This window comes from Gouania willdenowi, chromosome 14 (assembly GCF_900634775.1).
Source record: "Gouania willdenowi chromosome 14, fGouWil2.1, whole genome shotgun sequence".
NCBI lineage: Eukaryota > Metazoa > Chordata > Actinopteri > Blenniiformes > Gobiesocidae > Gouania > Gouania willdenowi.
The window spans coordinates 25,509,034-25,529,949 of record NC_041057.1 but is presented as its reverse complement, the minus strand read 5'-3'; the positions used below and the strand labels follow the sequence as shown (position 1 = coordinate 25,529,949).

General features: G+C 40.8%; 1 protein-coding gene across 5 annotated transcripts in view; it reads right to left on the bottom strand.

Annotated features, from left to right (window-relative positions):
• Nucleotides 1–20,916, bottom strand: part of mark4a (MAP/microtubule affinity-regulating kinase 4a) — a 74,559-nt gene that overhangs the window by 36,159 nt on the left and 17,484 nt on the right. For all 5 annotated transcript variants that reach the window (XM_028465884.1, XM_028465886.1, XM_028465888.1 and 2 more), the window contains exon 3: nucleotides 7,139–7,192. In XM_028465884.1, the coding sequence (XP_028321685.1) occupies nucleotides 7,139–7,192 (54 nt within the window). The remainder of the gene's footprint in view (nucleotides 1–7,138; nucleotides 7,193–20,916) is intronic.

Genomic DNA, 20,916 nt, shown 5'->3' with positions numbered 1-20,916 from the left:
TGTAGAGCTGGTCCACAGTTCCACGGCCAGGACGAAAACCACATTGCTCCTCCTGAATCCGAGGTTCAACTATCCGGCGGACCCTCCTCTCCAGTACCCCTGAATAGACCTTACCGGGGAGGCTGAGGAGTGTGATCCCTCTATAATTGGAACACACCCTCCGGTCCCCCTTCTTAAAAAGGGGGACCACCACCCCAGTCTGCCAATCCAGAGGCACTGCCCCCGATGTCCACGCGATGTTGCAGAGTCGTGTCAGCCATGACAGCCCCACAACATCCAGGGCCTTGAGGAACTCCGGGCGGATCTCATCCACCCCCGGAGCCTTGCCACCGAGGAGCTTTTTAACCACCTCGGCAACCTCAGCCCCAGAGATAGAAGAGCCCACTCTCGGGTCCCTGGGCCCTGCTTCCTGATTGGAAGGCGTGTCGGTGGGATTGAGGAGGTCTTCGAAGTATTCCCCCCACCGATCCACAACGTCTCGAGTCGAGGTCAGCAGCGCACCATCCGCACCATACATAGTGTTGACGGTGCACTGCTTCCCCCTCCTGAGACGCCGGATAGTGGTCCAGAATCTCTTCGAAGCCGTCCGGAAGTCGTTCTCCATGGCCTCACCAAACTCCTCCCATGTCCGGGCTTTTGCCTCGGCGACCGCCGTGGCTGCGCTCCGCTTGGCCCGTCGGTACCTGTCTGCTGCCTCCGGAGTCCCACAGGCCAAAAAGGCCCGGTAGGACTCCTTCTTCAGCTTGACGGCATCCCTCACCCCCGGTGTCCACCAACGGGTTCGGGTATTGCCGCCACGACAGGCACCGACTACCTTGCGGCCACAGCACCGATCAGCCGCCTCAGCAACAGAGGCACGGAACATGGCCCACTCGGACTCAATGTCCCCCGCCTCCTCCGAGACATGGTTGAAGTTTTCCCGGAGGTGGGAGTTGAAGCTCCTTCTGACGGGAGACTCTGCCAGGCGTTCCCAGCAGACCCTCACTATACGTTTGGGTCTGCCAGGTCTAACCGGCATCCTCCCCCGCCATCGGAGCCAACTCACCACCAGGTGGTGATCAGTTGACAGCTCCGCCCCTCTCTTTACCCGAGTGTCCAAGACATGCGGCCGCAAGTCCGATGACACGACTACGAAGTCGATCATCGAACTGCGGCCTAGGGTGTCCTGGTGCCAAGTGCACATATGGACACCCTTATGCTTGAACATGGTGTTTGTTATGGACAATCTGTGGCGAGCACAGAAGTCCAACAACAAAACACCGCTCGGGTTCCGATCAGGGGGGCCGTTCCTCCCAATCACGCCCCTCCAGGTCTCACTGTCGCTGCCAACGTGAGCGTTGAAGTCCCCCAGCAGAACGAGGGAATCCCCAGAAGGAGCACTCTCCAGTACTCCCTCTAAGGAATCCAAGAAGGGTGGATACTCCGAGCTGCTGTTTGGCCCATAGGCACAAACAACAGTCAGGATCCGTCCCCCCACCCGAAGGCGGAGGGAGGCTACCCTCTCGTCCACCGGGGTAAACTCCAACGTACAGGCACTAAGTCGGGGGGCAAGAAGTATAGCCACCCCGGCCCGGCGCCTCTCACCATTGGCGACTCCAGAGTAGAAGAGAGTCCAACCCCTGTCGAGAAGGCTGGTTCCAGAGCCCTTGTTATGTGTCGAGGCGAGACCGACTATATCTAGTCCGAACTTCTCCACCTCGCACACAAGCTCAGGCTCCTTCCCCGCCAGAGAGGTGACATTCCACGTCCCTAACGCTAGCTTCTGTAGCCGGGGATCAGATCGCCAAGGCCCCCGCCCTGGACGACTGCCCGATCCACACTGCACCGGCCTCGTATGATCCCTCCTGCGGGTGGTGGGCCTACGGGAGGGCGGGCCCACGTCGTCCTTTCGGGCTCTGCCCGGCCGGGGCCCGTGGGCAAAGCCCCGGCCACCAGGCGCTCGCACTCGAGCCCCAACCCCGGGCCTGGCTCCAAGGTGGGGCCCCGGTAGCGCCAATCCGGGCGACGTGAACTTCCTTTGATTTTGATTTTTCATACATGGCTATCGAACCGCTCTTAGTCGGACCCGTCACCTGGGACCTGTTTGCCTTGGGAGACCCTACCAGGGACATTAAGCCCCCGACAACATAGCTCCCAGGATCATTCGGGTACTCAAACCCCTCCACCACGTTAAGGTGGCGGTTCATGGAGTGTAGACTTTCAACTTTAATTCGGTGGATTGAGCAAAAAGATTGCATAAAAATCTATGAACTTAAAGCAATTTTTAAACACAATCCCCTTTTTTCAGGGGCTTAAAAGTAATTGGACAAACTAAATAACTGAAAACAAAATGTTCTTTTCTAATACTTGGTTGAAAACCATTTGATGGCAATGACTGCCTAAAGTCTTGAACTAAAGGACATCACCAGACGCTGGGTTTCATCCTTTTTTAATGCTCTGCCAGTCCTTTACTGCAGCAGCTTTCAGTAAAATGCTCAATTGCGTTGAGATCAGGTGACAGACTTGGCCATTCAAGAATATTCCACTTCTTTTCGTTTTAATAAAGTCCTGGGTTGCTTTGGCTATATGTTTTGGGTCATTGTCCATCTGTATTATGAAATGCCGCGCAATCAATTTGGCTGCATTTGGCTAGATTTGAGCAGACAGTATGTCTCTGAACATCTCAGAACTCATCTGACTGGTTCTGTCGTGTGTCACATCATCAATAAACACCATGTTTTACACATGATGTGGAAACTCTTAGATCATGGGTACCACACCTTCTCCATACTTTTATCTTACCATCATTCTGGGAGAGGTTGATCTTGGTTTCATTTGTTGTTGGCTTTTTTAGATGTTTTTTTAAGCCTTTCTATTTTTGAGGCTTATGAGTGGCTTGCAACGTGTAGTGAACCCACTGTATTCCCATGCAGTCTTCCCTTTATGTAGACTTGGATAATGACACGCCTACCTCTTAGAGAGGGTTTTTAACTTGGTTGGCTGTTGTGAATGGGTAATTTTCTCCATAGAAATTATTCTGCGATCATCCACCACTGTTGTCTTCCGTGGACGTCCAGGTCTTTTTGCGTTGCCAAATTCACGAGTGCATTCTTTCTTTCTCAGGATGTACCACACTGTAGATTTTGCCACTCCTAATATTGTAGTAATTTCACGGATGAGTTTTATCTGTTTTCGCAGCTTAAGGATGACTTGTTTCACCTGCATGGACAGCTCCTTTGACTGCATGTTGTCTTCACAGAAAAATCTTACAAATGCAAAGCCTTTTATATGTTTCATTGGTAATGACATAACGAAGGAAATGCCCACACCTGCCCATGAAATGGCTTTTGAGTCAATTGTCCAATTGGTTTTAGTCCCTTTTGAACTAGGGTGGCCCCTGTTAAGGACCTGAAACTCCTAAACTCTTCATTCAATCTGAATGTGGATACCCTCATATAAAAGCTGAGAATCCGCACTTAATGTCTATGTCCATTATATTACTACAACTGGAATAGGTTTCATTATACAGGTAACAAAACAAAACTTGTATCAGTGTCCAAATACAAATATGGACCTAACTGTATACCCCATAACTTGTTGGGGAACAGCAAGTCATCTTGAAACTCGAGACAGTCCAAGTCCTTCATGAAATTGTTTCTGCATTTTACCCCCGGGGAGCAGCCACAATTAAGGGCCTCGCTCATTCGAACCGGTGACCAGGGTTATTAATCTGCTTCCTTAACCATTAGGCCACCACTATCCTAACATAATCACATATATTAATGCAGCTAAGATATTTTAATGACTATTGCCTAATAACTGCTCGAAACAGAGTTTTTTTTAATCTATACCACAGTAGATATTCTATGAGGTAAAATCAGTTATGTAAGTCTTTGAGTCCAATGTATGTATACATCAAAGTGGAAACAACCTTCTAAACTCCTGTTTATTTTCTTTGCATGCATACATTATACAGTAGTATTGTTGTTATTTGTATAGAACGTAAATTAGAAAAGTGGAGAATGGTGTGAGAAAATTGTTTTGACAGATACAGACACACCAGCTAATTATCTGACCTGCTTTACATCTGCAGTGAGTGGGCTAAGACAAGGGCTCACACTGACCTGAACAAGCCTGCCCATATTGGTAAACCGTGTGGAGTAGGAATCACACAGGCTGAGTAACAGCCAATGATTATGAAATGATTAGTTTTCATTAAGGATTTTTTTTTTTTAGCACAAAAGTGTACCTGTATATTTCCAATAGAAATAAATAAATAAACTGAACCTTACAGTACATTTTTATTTAGAAAAAAGTACATACAATAATTCCAAAATATCTGAAAAATCCTTTTTTATTAACCAACTCACCTACTTTTCACCCACTGAACCATTTATGTAGAGTCTCAAAAATTAAATCGCCCGCCTCTCTAATTTGTGGCTGTTTCCAATTTTAAAAATGCAAAAATCTGATGCGCCAGCGCCCCCAAGTATGCCAAAAATGCATTACGAGATAGGAATTGCCAATAAAATTAATTCATCATAGAATCATGAAAATTGACAAAGAAGTAGACCATGACAAGACAAGTAAAAATATTATTAAGATCATGCCAAAAAACACACAGGAAGTCCAGAATCTAGAATTGAAAATTGAAAATGTGAATCAGTTATTAAATTCTCGGCCCTAAAACCAGCTCATTGTGAAAATACAAAAATTGACACGTAAGCGCCCCCCTACAGAGTGAAGACAATTTAATGTGGGGAAAATTATAAATAAAAAAGGTCTGGAATTTTTCATAAACTTCTGTTTTGGCCTCTCGATCAAAAAAGCTAATGAGACGCATGAGACTCCATTTTGTGTTAATGGGAAATTGGCCAAACTGGAGCTGTAGCAGCAGCAGTACTACTACTACTACTACTACTACTACTACTACTACTACTACTACTACTACTACTACTACTAATACAAATGTTGGGTTGTGAATGAAAGGGTAACCGCAGGAAATGACAATTTTACTTCTGTATCTGTCAGAGGAAAAGCTGTAGTTGACTACGTTCTGACACCACATGCAGACTTAAATACATGTGGAATTTAAAGTCCTCACGCCTTTGGCTTTAGTAGAACAAAACGGGCAACAGGTAATTGACCTGATAGATGATAAAAGCAGGCTCCCTGGCCACTCTGTACTCCATACAGTGTGTTTTAAAACACAGGTGTAAGGTATACAAAATATGAAGTTGGGAGTGCTCACCCAGATCACAGATAGTATGTTTTAGAACAGGCGCTCTTCAAGGTCATTTAGGGCATAGCATTGAGTTGAAAATGAGATAAAAGGTCCGAGGCACTCTGTTTGAAAGTTAAGCCTTTTTATCACACCAACACATTTGAACTTCTAAGAGTCTTCCTCAGGGCTTTGTATGAAACACTGCAGTGTACTTTAATTTGTCCTCTGCAATTGACCTATCCTTAAATGCCACTAGGGCCTCTGTCAGGAACAGTGTCAGGACCCATCTCCTGATGTTGATGCTAGGCCTGGTCAGGACTACCAGGGGCCTCATTTATAAACACTGCATACGTACAAAAGAAAGCGTACGTCACATATAAGCAAAGTTTGGGATTTATAAAAAAAAATCCTGGCAAGATAATGTGTGCACCTCCACGGCAGCTCTGCCCCTGCCATACGCACAAAATCATGAGAAACGGGAAACTCCGACCCCACAGGAGAAGGATGAAATTAAAGACAGCTCTTTAAAATTGATACATTTGAGTGAAATAATTGAACTTTGCACATTTCACAATACATATGATATATGAAGGATATATTTGCAGATTGCCAAAGGCGGTGCAATTTGGCTAAGGAAGCGCAGCAAAGGCGATGGGGCAAAGGCCGACGGGGCAAAGGCGGTGCTGCAAAGCAGTGCGGCAAAGGCGGCGCAACAAAGGCGGCGCAGCGAAGGCGGTGCAATTTGGAGACGGCAGCGCAGCAAAGTGGTGAGGCAAGGGCGGCGCAGTGAAGGCGGCGTGGCGAAGGCGTTTATCGCCGCTTGCAGCTATGTTTTATTTTACTATTTTACCAAGCTAGAGAAGCTCTTGGTTTGTTTTTCTTCAATTTCAGCTTCTTATTTTACACTCTTAATTGCAATGACTGTAAAAGGAGCTGAAACAGGCAGTTTGGAGATTCAGCTTTGAAACCTGAAACAGTTTGCTTGGGAGAAGTGAGTCAAAAAACCAGTAAGTATCTGTCAGTTCCAAACAATTTTAGTCAGCATTGAGAACACGTTGCACTGATTATTTTAGTACAGGACAATTTCACGTCTGTGATTTGACTTAAAAATGATTGCCCTGATTGTCCTGTACAATACATTTCTCTGTTCAGATGTAAGGTTTGACACTTCTTATATAATCTTCTTGTTAAGAAACACATTTTTTCCTGTGAAGAGGTACAAAAATTACTCAAAATCTATTTTTTTTTCTAGATTGTTCCATTTACGGTAATTGTTCCATTTACAAGCTAATCATATGAAGATACTGAGCAAAGCATTTAAGGCTGTGGAAGAATGTGAAGGGAAACTGCTTTCTCTGGCCGAGCCTAAATTAGAGGTGATGGTCTTATGAGTCAAAGTCAGTAGATATTAAAAACATAATAGAACAAGATCAAGAACAGCAAACAATCAAAAAATCCACGAGCAAACCTGGAACCTAATCATTCATCGTCGACCACTGCTAATTCCACTTAATATTTTGGCTCAGCACAAAAGCATATATTTAAAGAAGCTAGGAGTGAACTCCCAAGGAGTGAATGCATGAAACAGTGAGTAAGGCTTGTGAGAGGTGAGATGAGTCAACCTGCTCCACCTTCTCCCTCTCTGAGCAGCGATTAGCCCAGAGAGGAATGGGAGATGATCTGTGGAGCAGGGGTCTCCTCTTGCTCCCATCCATTTCCTCACACCTGCCAAAGAGCATCACGTCCCACGGGTCTTCTCCCTATCCGTTCCCTCATGATTCCTGTCCTTTGTGAAGCAGGTAAAGCAGCCCAGGAAAAACCACATGCCAAACACTATTCTGTATTACATTTTAACTGTTTTAAATGCTGATCTTATATTGTCGCCTCACATTTTTTCATCCATAGTTGCATCAGTAAACAAGGTAAAACACTCACCTTTTGTAGGCTAGTTGGGTTCAACTGAGTTTTGTCGATGATTTTTATTGCAACCTGGAAGACATATAAAGTATCATTAGTGGGTGAATACAAACATATGACCATCCTTACAAGAACCCCTCCAACACAACCAGCTCCAAGAATTCTCTGTCTAAGGCCATTTATTTTATTTTAGTTAATTTACGAACCCACCGACGTTGATTTTGTCAAAATTTAAAAAAAATAAAATGACTTTTAATGGCTTTTTTTTTTTTCTAAATTGCACCGATTTTTCTTTGCTAAAAAAAAAAAAAAAATGTTTTACCTGTTAAAAGATCGTTTGATATTAATATTCAACATATTTAATGGTTTACACGTAATATAAAACAAAATTGTAGGGGGAACATTAAGTGCAAGTTCCGGTAGTTCAGTAAAAAATGTGTGCAATACTGCTTCTGAGGTTAGTGTAGTGTGCAGAGTAAAAATCACCGGCTTCCACTACAAGGCATGCACTTTTATCATTGAGTCAGTCAGTCATTCGTCCATCCATCTATTTTGCAACGCGCTTGTTCCTTTTCAGGGTAGCTGTGGTCTGCTGGTGCCTATCTCTAGCTGTAATCGGGCACTAGGCAGGGGTACATCCTGGACGCAGCACCAGTCCATCGCATATGACATCATCAAATCACATCGCCATATTCAAAGAAATCCCATATAGGACTTTCTTTCAACTTTTGTTATAGCCATTACATGAACTGGCATGTAATGGCTATAAGTTAACATTACATTCCAGTAATGTTATAGCCAATACCCCCAGAGCCGATAAAAATAGATCAACCTAACAAACTTATGAATAAAATATATTTACACAAAGACAAAAACAGAGGATGTTATGGCTATATTTTAAGTTTCTTACAGTTAGTTTTGTAAAAACACAATACAGTTTAAATTTGCTGTTGTTTTTTTTTTTTAAAAAACCCTAAATTTTCTTTTTATTTAAGTAAACAAACATGTTTTTTTACTTGTAGTTTATGTTTCATTGTTCATTTTACTTAACTATAATAACTCTGGTGCAGAGAAATAATGATAAAACACACAGTGTTGTATTCAAGACCACCAAGACTTCCTCGAGGCCAGAATGCAATGAGGCCAAGACTATTGAGAGTCAAGACCAAGACTATAAAATTCTATTTAAAAACCATGACAAATTTCAACAGTTAAAGGGAGTTCTCTAGTTAATTTGAAAAAAAAAACAAGGTGTCTCAACTCTTTCTAAGCACAACATGCATGAAGGTCAAACCCTGATAATTTGTTCAACACAATTCGTACAAAACATAAACATAAGCATAAACATAAGCAATATTTTTTTCTTCTCAATATGGTTCTACAAGAAAAACAAAACTGGGTTAAAATTAAATGGAGAAAAATCTTAACTTAACCCTTCACCATTTTCAAACAAGGTATTATTACCTATGTTGTTATTAATTTATCTGTTTAATTTTCTGCCAGAGCACTTGGTATATTTGATTTTTCTTTTCCCCTTTTAAGCTGTTTAAATAAACAAACACAGTTAATCACCAGCACCACAATATCAAGATTTTGTGCAACTTTTGCCCTTTTCTCTCATTAATAAGGACCAAATGTGTGAGTAAATGTAGTTTGGCTTCTTTCAGGGCATGTCTGAAATGGTGAAAGCAGATTTTAGAGCTCAGACCCACTCAGTACGTGGCTCCTTTAAGAGAGTTGGAGCAAGGGCCACGTGAGAGGTGTGTGAATGTGAACTGCAGTAAAACGTCTCAAACACAAAAACCACTATTTTGATGACCTAAAGCACAGCTTTGCGCTGCATTTGATCACAGTGCCTGATTTTTCAGACTAGCGTTTCGTTTCTTGGTCTGTTAGGCATGTCTCTAAAAATCAAGTGTGGTGTAGAAATTAAGCAACACAGTTGGAGGAACACATGCATGGTGCACCATGCATGTGTTATGATAAAACTGACTTTGAGCCATGAAAGAAGGTGTATTGTATCGCAGACAGGGTCTGGTGATGATTACAGACACAATGCTAGTGTTCACTTGCATAAAGAGATTTTTAAAAATGTGCCTTTTATCACACAGAGTAGGCTTTACACCGATGATATATCGGATCGGCCAATATTTTAATTTTGCCTTTATGCAATTAATGTGATTGACAATGAAGTAATTCATTAAGTTTTTTGTAGATCTTCTCATTGCATTGTTTTATTCATCTCGTTTACGCCACAGACATATATGCTCTACGTAACACAGCTTTATAGTATTCGAAAATGTCACTTGATTGAAGCGGAGCGGCTTCCATCTTGCCAGAATCTGTGCAGTAGGGTCCGATGGGAGGAGCCCTGGTAACACGCCCCACCCATTTAGCGTACTGCCCTGATGACTTAGGTAGCCCAGCTACACCAAGAACATGACTATCTTTCCGGTATGGAAATTCTACCGACGTCTTGTTCAGATCATTGAGGTTAGTACAAAACCACAATATATTTCAACTCAAACATCTAGTTAAATGGTGTCTCAGCTTTCCTTCACGACGTAACTGCTATTCACGAAGAGAGCTACACAAGATCCGTAGCAGTCAATTATCATTGTTATATATGACTTAAAATCCCGTTTTTTAACCTAAAATCATTTCTTTAAAACAAACTTCACAGAAAAATGAGCACTTGAACACAATGTAGGGTGATAATAATTAATGATCACAGAGACTTTAGGTTTGAAAAAAAATTATGTGACGAGTATTTGAACTTTACAGTTTGACTGACATCTCATTTGTTATCATTGAGGAGGCGGAGTTTATGACCTATACTGCAGCCAGTCAGCAGGGGGAGCTCTAAAAAAAGCTTCACTTCACCGGGGAGCTCTATTTCTGTCCGTTTCAGAGGGATGGTGGCCAAAGAAGCGTGTGTGCGCTCCACCTCAGCTGTGCACCTGTGAATACGGACTATACGTAACAACCAGTTTTCCGATGCCAAACACCTGGAAAATATCTCTGTGCTCTGCTGATGGAGGCTTCACAAACGTCGTTCCCGTGTTACCTGCCTTAGCAGCTTGATTTCCAACTCTCTTGTCGTCGACACAGCATGTTGTTCAGGGGACTAAATTAAATGGTTTTCAAGGGCTGGAGTGAAGCTCACATTAACATCTGTCATACTTTTTGCAAGTGCTTGGTCTACATCGCATTTTAAAAAGTGGAGCCACGCTTTTGACTGCTTTCTATCAGCAATGTTTACTCAAACCGCAGCTACTGACATCATGACGCTCTTGTGTGTGTAATGTTTTGTTCAGGTTATGCAGGGGGAATCGGCAACTCTTCCATCCCCTCATAGTCACAATAATGCGTTTAGGTATTAAAACATGGTACTGTTTGATTTTCTGTGAAATGGGTACCTGGTAGTACAAAAGGAATTTGTAGAAGTGATTATTGCTTGAGAGTACAAACGGTCCCCTAGCTTCATGGCTGAGAAAGACATGCTCAGACTGAATAATGAGAAAGTTTGATCGAGCTGGATGAGGTGGGTGCAATCCTGAGCAATATTAATTTACGGAACTCGGCCTCTAGGTGTGCTTTGCGGGCTACATTGTGCAACTTAAGATGGGGGCCAGAGAGTTTGGAATGTTAGAAAAGAGAAATACATGCACTGTTTCCTCAAACGTTTCTCAGTCTTTCTAACACTCATAAACGAGGGAGTTTTACAGAGGTCAACCAGATATCTGCACTAAGAGATGCTGTGCGAACAAAGCGAAATGCAATTTTTTTTCAAATAAAATATCATTTTAGGGCAATAGTGTCATTCTCTCTATCACCAAAAACAGAAAACTGGATACATCACCAAATCCAATATATCACCCAGGCCTACTTGAATGTATTTAAAATCCACCACAAGTAGAGAATTGTTTAAATAAGATGAAAATAAGATGTTATGTTTGTCAGGTAAATGTGGCCTAAAGTAAGTATTCAGAAGTATTTCCAACTAGAAAAAAGAAGGATTGATGTCCAAGAGTTTGCAGGTGTATGACAAATAAGGCACTGAAAAAGATTTCCAAAGAGGCAGAACAATCATGGGCAGATTCATTAAAATCTGAAATAAAGGGTGGTAAATCAGGCGCATCCAAAAATCCTTTGGTGGGGCCATTTTCTCACCTTCTGGGGGTAATTCATGAACATTGTGGCATAAATAGCTGCGTGTATAGACGTGGTTGGGCTGCCCTATTTAAATTAACATCTGGCTCGTCCAACGTGGAGAGGTGAGTGCACAGAAGCACAAAATGACATTTGAAAAAGTTCAATTGGAGGCTGGTGGACTTTTATGTCTGCTGGACAAACATATAATAATGTAGGAAACAAAATAAACAAATAAAAGTGTTTTTTTTTTTTTTAAAACAACTTTAAAACTTAACGATATTTTTTTCCCCCACGTCCTGTAACTTTGATCTTTTCAGTCCATGGAAAACAGGCAGAAACAGAGTCTGTCAATCAGTCAGCACCATTTGGAGATGATCTACTGACCATCATCCAGCAGATCTGAGCTCCTGAGTAGCGTTTGTCATGCACACTCTCATTTGTGAACATTCTTCCATCACTGCGTAAATTAACATTGTTCCATCACTGCGTAAGGCAGTGATGGAACAATGCACGGACACACGCAGTCAGCTGTGTTAGCGACTGTCTGTCAGAGGCTCAGTGCAGATGTCTGTTTGTCCTGTAAAACTCTATCAATTCTGAGTGTTAAACACTGAGAGATGTTTGAGGAAACACTGCATGTTTCTCTCTTCTCAAACTAACTCTCTGTCGCTCCTCAGCAGAGATCTGCTGCTGCTACACATTCTTAAAGAGAAAGTGTCCCGAATGTGATTTACCTTAAAAACGACTTTCAGCAACTCAGAGCTGCCCTGATACACTACATAATTTAATCACATTTCAGCCTTAATGAAGGAAGTGACACAAAATGTTGTTATTGTGCTGCTAGTGATTAATAAAAGGGTCTTTGTGGCTCCAATGACTTTGACCCATTATTGTTTTTCTTGTAAAACCATTGATAAAAAAAAAAAAAAGGTTTATATCGCCTATTGCCTTTTTGAGGAAAAATATAGAGATATGAATATTGGTCCATATTACCCAGGCCTAATGTAACCAAAAGAGTAACATTTTATCTTGTAAAGGATATTATTGTCTAAACTGTGTGAAATGAGGCGTTCAAACACTGCTTAAAGTAGGATTTTATTAATATGAGTGTTACCTCAATAACAAATGGAAATCACTAGACTGATCTGCTGCCTTGTTATGTATCAAATGTTGCTAATGCTAATGCTACACCACTTTAGTTAAACATAGTAAAAAGACTGTGTGCGACTATAAGAACTTGTCAGCTCTTTTGTTTGATGTTAATTGTACTTGGAACCAGTTTGATAAATTGCTTACATACAATTTAAAAAAATATTTGAAAATGACCTTGTCTTAAATTATATTTTATTATTTTTTTCCATTTAGGGAGATGATTTTAAGTAAGTGAATTGGTTTCTTTTATTGGTAAATATCTTTAACATAGTCTAAATAATTTGAATGAAAAAAATCGTATTGTGATCGTGATTTTACAAAGAAAAAATCGTGATGTGATTTTTTCCCCCAATATCGCCCACTCCTACGTGTCTGTGCTAGATATTAGCTTAAATGAATTAAAACTCTTATTCATGAATAAGAGTTTTAATGAATTGCACTTGTAGGTTATACGTATCAGCATAAATACATAGTAAATGAAACAAATGCCTTGTCTAGTCTAATGTTCATTTGAACTGTTCTTATTCGATTATTATTGTATGTAATATTGTATTTCTATGGACATTGAGTCTGCTGCTAAGACATTCATTCAATCAAAAATCACTTGATGTTTTATAGTTTTTTTTACATGATTTGCTTTTTAATGACTTCCTTTCTGTTGCAGACATGGAGAGCTGAGAGCTGTGGCACTGCCTTGGGCCACAGTGTTTTAAGTGGGAGCCCCTGCCTCTGTCATCAAGGCATCAAAATTTACAACAAACACCTACAACAAGAGACATGTCCCCAGGGAGAGCTGCTGGCATGGAGGTGAGGATGTCAGTCTTAAGGTATAAATCAACGTTAAAACAGACCAAAGCCATGTTCAAAAAAGGCCACTTATTTTCCTCTCTCTCTGCTTCTCACTCAGCGATACGCTGAGAAGTTTTTAAGTTTGACAAGCAGTTTACTACTTGTTTGAATATTTATTCTTGTTAATGTTGATGCAATTTAGAACAGAAACTTTTCCTCTGTTATTTATGTTCTGGGGTTGTGTTGGAATGGACTATTATTCATGGTTTCTTTTTGTGTTTAATACTATAATTACATATCTTTATAATCAATAATCCTGTTAATAAAATACATCATCAGTCAGTTATCTTTCACTATTTTTTTTTACTTTTTCTTGTTCTACATCCCCTGTTTTTATTATTTGGTAAATATTTTTCACTTGGTGTTGTTCTACCTCACCTTTGTTAATTTCAATAAATGTTCTTTTTTTAAAATTGAGACTTGTAGCATTTGTTATCATTGTGTATTTTTTATGATGTCAATTGACTGAGCAAAAGTAGTATCAGCTCCAAATATCGGCTCAAGAAAATTGGCAGTCCGTATCTGTCATCGGCTAAGGCTGACGGAAAAAAAAAAAATCAACATTGGCCCTAAAAAAACCCATATCGGTCAATCCCTCGTCTCCAGACATTGCGCGCTGGTCGCGGGCCAACGTGTCTGTGGTGTGGTTGTATCTCAAGATATGTGCGCTAAAGCATCTTCTAAGCAGAAGTCGAGACTGAGCATGAAGTGAAAACAATGAAAAGTACAAGAGTGATTTATATTTCTGCATCAATACAGGTTGATCTTTGAGCTACTGACTGGCACAGCTAAATGTGGTTTTAATGGTGGTTTCACCCCCTGCACATCGTAATAAACCATAGCAGTCTGCCACCATCATGAGTCTGTCAGTTCCTACGTTTCCTCCTTACTGGATGGTTTGAAGTTTGATTCCTAAGTGTTTTCCTTTGTTTCATTCAGCATATGGTGAGTTTTCCTGACTTTACTTCTAAAGCAAAACCAGCTTGGTGTGAAGAAATCAACTGTGGGAGCAATTATTAGAAAACGAAAGACATACAAGACCACTGATAATCTCCCTCGATCTGGGGCTCCACACAAGAGTGAATGACCTGCAGAGAGCTGGGACCAAAGAAACAAAGGCTACCTTCAGTAACACACTACGCCGCCAGGGACTGAAATCCTGCCATGCCAGAAGTGTCCACCTGCTTAAGGCCCGTCTGAAGTTTAATAGAGAGCATATGGACGATCGAAAAGAGGACTGGGCGAATGTCATATGGTCAGATGAAACCAAAATAGAACATTTTGGTAAAAACTCAACTCGTCGTGTTTGGAGAAGAAAGAATACCATACCTACTCTAAAGCATGGGGGTGGTAACATCATGCTTTGGGGCTGTTTCTCTGCAAAGGGACCAGGACGATTGATCCATGTAAAGGAAAGAATGATTGGGGCCATATATCGTGAGATTTCGAGTGAAAACCTCCTTCCATCAGCAAGGGCATTGAAGATGAAATGTGGCTGGGTCTTTCAGCACGACAATGATCCCAAACACACCGCCCGGGCAACAAAGGAGTGGTTTTGTAAGAAGCATTTCAAGGTCCTGGAGTGGCCTAGCCAGTCTCCAGATCTCAACCCCATAGAAAACCTTTGAAGAGAGTTGAAAGTCCATGTTGCCCAGCGACAGCCTCAAAACATCACTGCTCTAGAGGAGATCTGCATGGAGGAATGGGCCACAATGTATTGAGATTAACTTTTGTTATTGACCAAATACTTATTTTCCACCATAATTTGCAAATAAATGCATTAAAAATCCTCCAATGCGATTTTCTGGACGTTTTTTTCTCATTTTGTCTCTCATAGTTGAGGTATACCTATGATGAAAATAACAGGCCCTTCTCATCTTTTTAGGTGGGAGAACTGTTACAATTGGTGGCTGACTACTTTTTTTAATACTTTTTTGCCCCATTAATGTGCTCTGATTCAGTGCAAGCATTGAACTCTAACTGGGTTTTTGATGATGTGAGCAGCTGTGTTTGGTGCTTCTGTGGATTTGGATGTGAGTAGATCGCACACAGTCGATCGCGAAGAACTGTACGTGGTAAAAGTAGCTCACAAGCAAAAAAAAAGTGGGCACCCCTGTCGTAAATGGGTGGCTGAGCAGACTGCTGGTAGTTACAGTATGTGTCACGTGAACACTGAGCAGAAACTAGGGCAAGAGGGAGACTAGTCAGCAGCAGCATTGTAGTCATGTCAGCTGTGTGGACTCACTTTGCACTTAAAGAAAAAAAGCAGAACAGCCAAGTGTAATTTATGCAACGTGAGTGTGTCGAGGGGTGGGGCAGCACTGAAAGTTTAAATACTATGAACTTGATAAAACATTTGCCAGAGCATCATAGAAACCAGTATGCTGACCAGTGATAGCAATGAGTGCTAAGAAAAAAAGTGACATGCAACTATTGAGAAGTGCCAGAAACTCCCTCCAGACAGTAAAATAATAATAATAATAATACATCAATTTTATATAGCACTTTTTTGGACATTCTAAGTCGCTTTACAGAATTAAGGGATTATTTTTTCACGCCACACTTAGTGGTGGTAAGCTACTGTTGTAGCCACAGCTGCCCTGGGGCAGACTGACGGAAGCGAGGCTGCCAAAGTGCGTCATTGGCCCCTCCGACCACCACCAACACTCACTCACACACTACATTCATACAGGCAATGTGGATAAAGTGCCTTGCCCAAGGACATAATTACAGATACCACTGGGGTGACTGCCACCCCACTGTGGCACCTGGAATTCTCAGTGGTCTCCCATTCACCTACTAACCAGGCCCAGACCTGCTTAGCTTCCGAGATCCAACGGGATCGGGCAAAGTTAATTGCTAAGTAAAAAAAAGGGTATCAGTATCGACAGATACTCAAAGTTGTGGTAATGAAATCTGCCTCGGACACAAAAAAAGTGGTATTGTGCCATCCCAAGTTTGAAGCTGGACCGCAGCTTCAAACTAGGAATGGCAGCTCTGACCGAGCTCTGTTTTTACACACTTCTCACTTCATGCGATTGTCTTAAAGGGACCATGTACTGGATTGCTGATTTCTCTAATAACTCAGGGCAGGTCTGAGTTGCTGAAAGAAGTCGCACTACAGAATTTAGTCACACAATTCGTCCTTAATGGTTGGAAAAGCCAAAAGTGGTACAAAATACTGAAATTGTGGTGCTGGTGATTAACAAAAGGGTATTGCTTTTCTTGTAAAACCACACTGAGAAAAAAATACATTGAGTTTATATTGTATATTGCCATTTGTATTGAATAGAATTTTGGTCCCTGTAACCCAGTTCAATTTCATTTTATGAGCGTTTTATACCACACATGTAGTAACTACAGTGATATAGAAATAGGAGGGACTACAGTGAAAGTTAATGATGCAGAGGAATCCAAAGAATCCATCTCAGCCAAAAGCAAAATTCAATTGTAATAGCGACGTTCAACCCTTAGATGTCAGTAACTTTGACATTTTACAACTAAATACGCAAAATTGAAATACTTTTACTAAAATGTTAAAAAGTTGGACTAAGATCAATCAACAGCACTAGTTAATACCCATATGTATTCACCAGAAAAATGTGGGTTTGGGGTTTAGTTACTCTTTAAAGATGATGTGGTTTGACCAAAAATGTATTTGTTATAGGTCTGAAATACATTTTTGCTAGTCACAGTCAAAATAATTTATTTAACACTGCCATTTCAACAATGCACAATATAAAATAAAATACAAAATAAAATGTTTAAAGTAACTCCACTTATGTATAAATTAAATAATTAATGCACAGGCCTCCAACTGATTGGGCTGCTGAAAAAAGTTAAAATGAATATGTTTTCAAATAGAAACACAAAGTGCATTTAAGTTGCTGTTGAAGAGCAACTTCTCTGCTTTATCACGGTGAAATCTCTTTCTGACAGTCTCTCAGCTCTGATCTCCGTTTTCTCTGCTCGAAGCAGGTTCTCCTTAGTCATTCTGGCATGTACAGTATCATTTCTTGTGCACGCTGCTTTAATCCCTAATCATACCTGTCAAGTTTTGGATTTGAAAACTTGACAGGGCGATATGGACCAAAACTCATATATACTCAAATAACGCAATATATTTTCTCAAAATGGTGATATACGATATAAATCTCGATAATTTCATCAAATAAAATCTGACCAGAAAGACAATTCTGGGTTAATTTGCTGATGCAAAATTCCACACAGGGACATTGATTAACAAATTGCTGCACAATATGTGCACTCATTAATCCATCTAACTAGTATTTTGTTTCATATGATATATGAAATATTATGGTTTTCTATATCGCCAAAATAAGAAACTCGATACATCTTGAATCTTGATATATCGCCCAGCCCTAATTCCTAAATTATAAAACAGCCTAAATAAAAACATAAATGGGTATATGAAGCACATGTGTTTATTTATTATACTAATATAGTTGATATACAAGTCAACATATTGCATATTTACTGTTAGTTTCACATTGCTTGTCTTTAAGTTAGACATTAACATTTTATTTTCATTATATGTTTTCTGATATATTTTCATGCTCACTCATGTGGTTCTCTGGTATTCACTAATGACTAATTATACACATTTGTTGCAGACTTTACATTATTTAACACTTTTTTAAAGCAATGTATATTTGTGGCGCTTGTGATAGGCTGATTTCCCTTGGTAATGTTATGAGAAAATACTCTGTTAACTTCCACTGCTATGCTGATGATACCCAACTGTATGTATCAATGAAGCCAGGTGAGACAAATCAGCTATCTAAACTTGAGGCCTGTCTAAAGGACATTAGGGCCTGGATGGACCAAAATTTTCTTCTTCTCAACTCAGACAAGACTGAGGTCATTGTACTGGGCCCACGACACCTTAGAGAAACCTATGCTAGCCTAACTGCCCTAGATGGCATTACTCTGGCACAAAGCACAACTGTTAGAAACCTTGGGGTTCTATTTGATCAGGATTTATCCTTCAACTCTCACATAAAACAAACTTCAAGAACTGCCTTCTTTCATCTCCGTAACATTGCTAAAATCAGATCTATCCTGTCTCAGGGCGACGCCGAAAAACTAGTCCATGCTTTTGTTACCTCTAGACTGGATTATTGTAATTCTCTTTTAGCAGGCTGCCCGAGCAAGTCGCTTAAGACACTTCAGCTGGTTCAAAATGCTGCAGCACGTGTACTGACTAAAACTAGGAGAAGAGATCACATTACTCCTGTATTAGCCTCTCTGCATTGGCTTCCCATAAAATATAGAATAGAATTCAAGATTCTTCTTCTCACTTATAAAGCCCTAAATGGACAGGCACCAGTCTATCTCAAGGAGCTTGTAGTGCCATACAATCCCCCCAGAGCACTACGCTCTCAAAATGCTGGACTACTCGTTGTTCCATTTGTCTCTAAAAGTAGTATAGGAGGAAGAGCTTTCAGTTATCAGGCCCCACTTCTCTGGAACCATCTACCAACCACGGTTCGGGGGGCAGACACCCTCTCTACCTTTAAGGTTAGGCTCAAAACATTCCTCTTTGATAAAGCTTTTAGTTAGGAACCAGCTCATAGCTCATAATTAAGATGCAATAGGCATAGACTGCCGGGGGGGGGGTCTGGCATGCTCGGTTGGAGAGAGGTTGGAGAGGGCGTTAAGAGAGAGGTCATTTAGGTTAGAGAGGGACTGGAGAGGGTCCCATTCCTCTTTCAAACACTCCCTCTATGTCTGCTTCTTCCCTTGTGTGTTTGCTCCTGTACTCCTTCTGGCTTTTGTCTTGCAGGTCCGTGGGATCCTCAGTGTGGAGTTACAGAGTCTCAACAACTCTGTCTCCACCCTTTTCTCTGCACACACCCAACACAGCATAACGTGGATGGCTGTTCATCATAGGAATGGGATCCACACAAGGTTCCTGCTGCTTAACAGAAGGTTTTCCTTGCCGCCATGATGAATTCATGTTGGGTGTGGGATACATATGTATGTGTATATACGTATATATGCATATGTGTGTATCCATAAAATGAAGAGTCCATCCTTAAGACTGCTCTACTGTAAAGTGCCTTGAGATACCATTGGTTATGATTTGGCGCTATACAAATAAAGATTGATTGATTGATTGATTGATTGATTTCTCAAGTTAGGTAAAGTTAGAAAGATATTCACAGATTCAGCTTTTCTGGACCAATAACTCATCAACGAAACATTGCTTTTACAAAACCGATATCTCGTTGCAATCACAGCAAGGTGGACTGCAAACTACAACCGGATTTTCCTCAATTTTCCTCAAAATGAGCCGTCCTCCACACATGGGAATATGTATAGGCCTCTACGCGAAGCCGACTGTGGCTGGAATATGCAGGGACCGTCTGCAAATAACAACACCGGAAAAAGATACAAAAAATAAAAGCCAATAACTTCACACAGGAAAGTGGTAGCGTCATCAAACTCATCACACATCAATGAACTTCTCTTGGTTATACTACAACACTTTTTATGTTTTTAAAAAAGTGCATTCATGTAATTTTAGTGATTTTTTTCATTAAATAAGTACTAAAATATGCAATAACTGTACTATAACATGTTGTAGTGTCATCAAACTTACAGCACACATAGATTAACTCTTCATGATTATACTTCAACACTTAGTTTCAACAAATGTGCTTTTATAAAATTTTAGTGATTTTTTTTAATTAAATAAGTACTAAAAAATGCAATAACTGTATAATAACATGTTGTAGTGTCATTAAACTTACAGCACGCATAGATTAACTCTTTATGATTATACTACAACACTTTGTTTTAGTAAATATGCTTTCATGTAATTTTAGTGATGTTATAGTACAGTTATTGCATATCACTAAAACTTCATAAAAGCACATTTGTCCCATTTCACAACGTATTTACACCAGTTTTTTTGTTTTTTTTGCCGGAACGTCTTCATTCATCCATATCTTTTCTGAGTTGTTTACGGGTTTGTTGCCGCTGTCGGCACTAATCTCGCGAGAACTGCCACTCAGGCTATTTCAGGTTGCAGTTCTCGCGCGGCTAGTGACGGCGTTCAGTTTAGTAAGGCATCTTTTAATTATTATTACATTAAAATACAGGACATTTACAGGAAAATACTAATACGGGACTATGGCGAGAAAGAGGGGTAAAATACGGGAGTTTCCTAGCCAAAACGGGATACTTGACAGGTATGTCCCTAATTCAAGTAATGGTCTTTATAACGTGGACCAAAGTCTCGATGAAGTGAAGAAGATCTCTGTGAAATGTGTGTTGACAAACTCTAAAGGCTCAAACATACTCGGGAGGACATCTGCGGAGGCCAGGCTAATCAAGTGCAATTAAATGCAAAGCTCAGATTTTACAACCACACAGACTTGTCTGCGTACCTGGTGTCACACAAAACACTGCACGGCATGTATCAACCCTTATTGAATGTAACATCGACCTGCATTTTGCCCGCCTGGTGAAACAGAGACAGGCAGACGAGCTACAAAAGTACAGACGCCTTTAAAACACGTCCCAAAAAGAGTACAAGAACTGCAGAGAAGCGCTAAGGATTGTGGAAAAAGTAGCATTTTACTGGAAACTACTACGCATTAGTGCACTCGAGT